Consider the following 6,385-nt stretch of genomic DNA (forward strand, 5'->3'; position numbering starts at 1 on the left):
ATCCATTATTAAATCTACTTAAGTAAAGTACAGATACACGAAAAATGTACTTAAGTACTTGTACATCGTTACTTCTCACCACTGCCCCTGACCCCCCACCATCTCTCATTCTCATTCAAAACATTTTTATGTTTTACGGCAAGATTTTGAGGTCTGATCACCCCCCTTTAACATGCTCAAAAACTCATTATTTTTGCTAAATTTAGATCCCCATTATCTTATGAGCAAACAGATCATATGCTAAGCCGATTGATTAAAATCTCTAGGAGAAATTCAGTCAAATGCAGAGGCTATAAATGGCCAAATCAAGCTAATCCAAGATGGCCGACTTGTGTTTGGACTTAAAGCATGGGTGCAAATGAGTTTTCTGAAGGTTTTGAGGAGTTTTACAAATGTATCCTGTTTCATGCTTGTATGATACAGTTAGGCCAAGGCAGAAGGTATTTTGTAATTTGCCTGGGGGAGCTGTTAAGCTGTTCCTGTTGCAACTTTTGCGAATTCCCTAAAATCAGTAATTTTCACAGGTGACTGATGCATTCACCAAATTTGGGGCATTTTTTTTATATTAAGCCTCAAAAAAGTTAATTTATTTGACAGAAGAATAATAGTATGAATACAAAAGGCCTTCACAGCCCGTGTGCTGCTTGGGCTTAAAAAAGAAAAGGACTTTGTGCTTACTGTGTAAGAGGCTTGCGGCACAGCACCAGAGCATCATAGAGCAGACACACTCCAAACACAGTGATTCCTGTTTCCTTGACCAGCATTGCACAGGTACCCAGAAACAAGCTGATGAGCAGAGACCCTGGAGACACCGTGGAAGGGAACGAGTCTTCGAAGACCCATTCATCAATACTCCTGTGCCACCAGAGAATACAATGGTATTCACATTTTAATACAACCTCATATTTTTAAACCATTTATAATGAGTTTCCCATCCACACACACCCACACAATACCTTACATACATTCACCAGGGACTTTATAATTTACACCTCGCAAGAATCAGCAAGGACACATTCAGACCTGCCTCATTTCAGCCTCGTTGAATCTAAATTCAATTCTAGTTGAATTTAGATTCAAGCAGGTTTCGAAATGACTCCTCAGAAATTTTGCAGCTGCTCTATGATCTATGTGATGACAGATCACCACTGCAGATTTGTTGGCTGAACATCCAAAAGGTGATGGTCTTGTTCCACCACATCACAAAGTTGTTCTGTTGGCCTGAGATCTGGTGAGCATGGAGACTATTGGACCACAGTGAACTCACTGCTATGCCCGTTGCAATAAGAATTAAATAAATTAATCACACAATACATTAAAATGAGTTTGATAGTAAAATGAGGGCAATAATTTATAAGCAGCGCTGTATGTCACACCAGTTACTACTACCATTATTCAGATCTTTTAAATTGTTTTTCTAGTTGTTTTACTGCCAATTGAACAGTGAACACAGAACTGCTTCCTTTGATTTTATGTAAACATTTATGGTTTCTGCTTAAACTTACCCATAAATGAAATGAATTATCACAATTCTAATAGGCTTATAGAATCACAACAGGGATATGCATTTTCGCATGCTTCACCCTTGATCCATGCTTGACCGTTAGTGCTCCCACGAGATTGGGGGAGGTTTGTGTGTTCTGATAATATCAATGTGTTTTTATGCAGCGACAGGAAGATTATTTTCATGACAGTCAGACCAAATGTTCAGCTTCCAAATGTGCATTTGGAGCACAGAATTTGGATTGGATGTGATAGTGGACTTTGGGCAGGAGTGCCTGGCATGAGTGATCAGGAGATCATGTCCACACCACAGTGAGGTATGAACCTTTGTGTTTCCTGAACATCTCTTGGAGGCTTATAAAGCTTTTCAAAGAGATCTCTATTTCTTTTGCACCACAGTGATGCAGCATTGTCAGTGTATGTAATTGATTGGATCATTTGCTATTTATACCAGCTAGGGATGCAAACAATGGATTTAGGATTAATTGTCAATTAATGGGATTAGATTAAAATTAGTCCCAATCGATAACTAAAAGCATTTGTTTATATATTCTTTCCGCATTATAGTGTGCATTTGGAGCACAGGATTTGGTTAGGGTTAGGCTTCCTTTTTTTTTTTTAAGAAAAAAAGCTGCTTATCGATCGTTAGTCGATTGATGCATCAACTTTATATTAGTTAATTATTCAATAACTTGCATCCCTAATACCAATTAAGTAAATGCATTGGTGAATGTAGCGATGTGTCAGGCCAAAGTTCCAATAAGTTGAACTGTATAAGCTTGTGTGAATGAGCACACTGTGACACCGAGTTGCCTTACCTAATATAGAGGTGGAATGTCAGGAGGAACAGCAGACAAGCCAAGACATCAGCTCTGCCCACAATGCCAGACACCTGCAACACATACATGCAGAGATGTCAGAAGAGTTAATCTGCTAAAGTAGGGTGAAATAAAGTAGAGGAGGCTGCTGAAGAAACTACTTGATTTCAAAGAACACCCTCTATGTTACAAATTCAGCTAAAAACTGCAATTAAAGAGTGGTGCACTGATAATGTGAAGGTCAGAAAGATTACCAATATAACATTTAGACATACACAAAACAATTATCCAGGAATTGGAATTGATGATCAATGATCTTTGCAAGTGTAATACTGAAAATTTTATTTAATCTTCTATTAAGTCATTGAATGCATCAATCTCAATTTTTGGTCCATAAACATATCAACCAACAGCATGTACTTAGAAATGCTTTTCTTGGACTTAAAACAATAGATAACAGTAAGTGGTATTACCTTTCATGCATTAATGGGGATATTTTTATAATACTTTATTTATCTGCTAAATTCAAAGCTATTATGTATATCAAAAAATCCACAGCACATTATTTATTTTGTTATACCCCTGAAGGGATAAACAGATTAGATCTAACAAAAAAAGGAAACTGATACTAACAGATAGCAGGGTTTCCCCCAGAAAACTTGCTAAGCCCGGTGGTCTTAAGTTGACAGGAAATGTAAATATATTACTGGGTAATTATATATGTTATGAGAAGACATTTTCAGTGAAATGCTATTTAAACACACAACTATGGAGTGTTAAAAACAACAAATAAAAAATACTATTAAAATAAATATCAATTATTTGCACTTTTGTTAAATCCAAAATAAGTCAGCAGCTGCTTATGGCCCCCTCCATAAATGCTAATATTTTAACACAGACAGAGAAATTTAACATTTGGCCAATGGGAAAGACTAAATATGTCACATACACATACATTATGAAATGTATAAAATGAGATTGTAGAACATCAACATATTTAGAAAATGTGTAATTAAACAAGTATACTGGCAATATGAAGACAGCAATGGGCATGTGTCAAATGCCTGCTACATTCACTTGTGACACAGCGCCTCCAGAGGTGTGTGACCTCTGGAGGCTTCTTGCATGAAAGAAGACCCTGGTCTTCTTTCATGCATTTTAACAGGCAAGTAAATTCAGATTTTGACCATGAAATGTTGAAATTACCAATAAGAAAATCAATTTATATAAATTTCAAGTGGACAAATTGATTTTTTTTCATCATCTATTTGACTTTTCGTGACCTTATTTTTACTTATCAGAATAGACCCTTTTCACAGTGACGTCAGACAATGGCCGCCATAACTCGAAGCGGTGTATCTTTACTTCCGGTGTGATTTTGCCTCGGGAAACCTGACTGAAAAATTCACGGATACTGCTTTTACTTAAGGATATAATAAAAGGTAAGGTTAATAATAACAGCATTTAAGTGTTAGATAACCGTTATTACTCATTGTCAATCCTCCATTCTCTGACTGTGTATAAAGTAAACAGCCTCCGATCGGAGAGTAAACCAGCTAGCAGCAGCTTTAGCCACAGTTAAGAAAAATATACACTGCTCTGTAAGTGCTGTAACGTTTAGAGACTCACTTTATTTATCAACTTTAATAAAACAGCATTTAAGTGTTAGATAACCGTCATTACTCATTGTCAATCCACCATTCTCTGACTGTGTATATAATAAACAGCCTCCGATCGGAGAGTAAACCAGCTAGCAGCAGCTTTAGCCACAATTGGGAAAATATATACACCCCTGTCTGTCAGTGCTGTAACGTTTAGAGGTTCACTTTCTGTATTAACTTTAATAAAACAGTATGAAGTGTTAGCCGTTAACAGTCATTGTCAATTTACCATTCTCCAACTGTATTTAAAGGAACCAGCCTCCGATTGGAGAGTAAACCAGCTAGCAGCAGCTTTAGCCACAGTTAGGAAACATATACACCCCTGCCTGTCAGTGCTGTATTGTTAAGTTTCACTAAAATCACTGACATCTTCCAACAGTTGTTTAGAAAAGCATTTTAAATATTGATTTAAGCGCTATCTGCCAAATAATTTACATATTCTGATGTGATTCATAATTTCTCCATTTGTTTTGTTGTTCATCTTTCTCAGCAATAGCCGACCTAACAACCTACCATATCTGAGATGGTCTTGTTCCTCTGTCCATGGCAGGTTCAGACAATCAGCTGTGGGACATCTGCTGCCTAACGTCAAACTATCATGGGCCTCTTGATTTAAAAGGAGAAACCAGTACAGAGCCTCCCTGCTCCTGCAAGTCACACTTCTTGGATGAACACTCACTACTGCTAGCAGTTGTGTTAGAAATGAAATCTTTGTGCATCTATTCTGTAATTAATATCTATATGTATCTATTAATAAATGAATTTATGTTGTGTAGAGTTCTGTAAAAACTATTGTAAATAGCTTCTCTTGAGTAATCTACATATGTGCAACTTTTACATTTAAATTGCTTCTTTTTGTAAATTTTACACATCTGGCAACAAAGTATGTGGAGGAGAGGAAATGCTAAAATTAAAGCTGCCATTGTGGACCAAAGGCATAAGGTTTGTGGCTGTTTCTTTAAAACATCTATTTAATAATCATATTAAACACTACATGGTTACTACATTACACAAACATAATTACCACAGTTAATAATTTAAGTCAGTGATGGAGAAAATGTATTTACAAAAGGCTTATCAATTTTATTTTAACAGTATGTACTCAGGGTTTACAACTTAAGAAGACATCCATGTACGGTCCTTGGCGGGTGCCAGTCTGCAGTGAACTGGTGGATGACAGAGGCAGTGGTATACTGTAGTGACCAGTTTGAAGCAGAAGTCCCACTTCTACTGAACAAGATCCTCAGGATATCCAGCTCTGTCCTGGGGTGTCCTGTTGACCCAATGGAGGTGGTGGCAGACAGGAGAATGAGGACTAAGCTCGAGCGCATGCTACAGTACCCGTCCCACCCCATGCACCTCTCTGACAGCACTGAGCAGCTCCTTCAGTGCCCGGCTGCGGCACCCTAAGTGCGTGAAGGAAAGATACCGTAGGTCTCGTCAGACTGTACAACACCCACTGCTCTCAGTAGTTCACTACTCTTTACTATAGGCAATAAACCTGGAATTTATTTATTTATATTTCAAACAATACTTCAGTACTTTCTATATTCACCTGATTTTACTGTGTATATATAGATTTTTTATAGATTTTTATATTGGTTCTGCTCTGTCCTTTATACTGCTGTAACAATGTAAATTTCCCCACTGTGGGATTAATAAAGGAATATCTTATCTTACCATGTGATCCACAGAGCTTTCCCACCTGAGCACAAACTTCATGCACTTTGTTTCCACAGGCACCACAGCAGAATCAAGTGTAACCTGTTAAAAGGGATATGAAGGTTTTATTCCTATTAGGCCTGTCACGATAAACGATATATCAATTAATCGCATGATAAATTAAACATATCGACCTCATTTTAATTATCAGACGGGGTTTTGGCGCCCCCTCTGGTGCTGCGCCCTTATGCATTGCATGCGCTGCATACCCACTTTTAGCGCCACTGGTTGAATCCAGTATTTATTTACACTTTGGCTTTATGGTGTTTAGTTTTTATTTAAGTAAGTTTTTTGTTAATGGAGATAGATAATCAATTTTATTTTTGTTTTTGATTGTTTTGTTTATTTAGTTTATCGGTTCCAGTATTATATGTTCTTTTGAAAATGAAGTGCATCTATCTATGGCAGGAAATTGCATGCATTATTAGTCAATATTATCGTTTATCGCAATAATTTTTTAGACAATTAATCGCTCAGCAAAATTTATCGTGACAGGCCTAATTCCTATGTTATCAATAGTCAGCGAGGAATTTGTCCAGTTTAGATTATGTAGATGAAGAAAAACTGTTTGCAAATAGTGATATATCTTCAAATCGTATTTGTGGCAACTGCTTTAGAGTCCAGAAACAGCGTTAACTACACACACCGGAACTAAAGATACACTGGATCGAGTCAAAACGG

General features: G+C 37.0%; 1 protein-coding gene and 1 long non-coding RNA gene across 2 annotated transcripts in view; both read right to left on the bottom strand.

Annotated features, from left to right (window-relative positions):
- LOC106937088 (transmembrane and TPR repeat-containing protein 1-like) overlaps window positions 1-2,471 on the bottom strand; it is a 45,603-nt gene extending 43,132 nt beyond the window's left edge. The window contains exons 1-2 of the mRNA XM_015018419.1: window positions 2,322-2,471; window positions 679-855 (exon numbers count right to left, since the gene is read on the bottom strand). Of these exons, the coding sequence (XP_014873905.1) occupies window positions 679-855; window positions 2,322-2,410 (266 nt within the window). The 5' untranslated portion in view covers window positions 2,411-2,471. The remainder of the gene's footprint in view (window positions 1-678; window positions 856-2,321) is intronic.
- Window positions 2,472-4,763: 2,292 nt separating this feature from the next.
- Window positions 4,764-5,760, bottom strand: LOC106937078 (uncharacterized). The gene is made up of 2 exons (XR_001422303.1): window positions 5,688-5,760; window positions 4,764-5,148 (listed from the first exon to the last, which is right to left on the bottom strand). It is a non-coding gene; the product is annotated as an uncharacterized LOC106937078 (long non-coding RNA).
- Between the last annotated feature and the right edge of the window lie 625 nt (window positions 5,761-6,385).

Source organism: Poecilia latipinna, unplaced genomic scaffold, assembly GCF_001443285.1.
Source record: "Poecilia latipinna isolate Pla-1442-1.1 unplaced genomic scaffold, P_latipinna-1.0 Scaffold2271, whole genome shotgun sequence".
Taxonomy (NCBI): domain Eukaryota; kingdom Metazoa; phylum Chordata; class Actinopteri; order Cyprinodontiformes; family Poeciliidae; genus Poecilia; species Poecilia latipinna.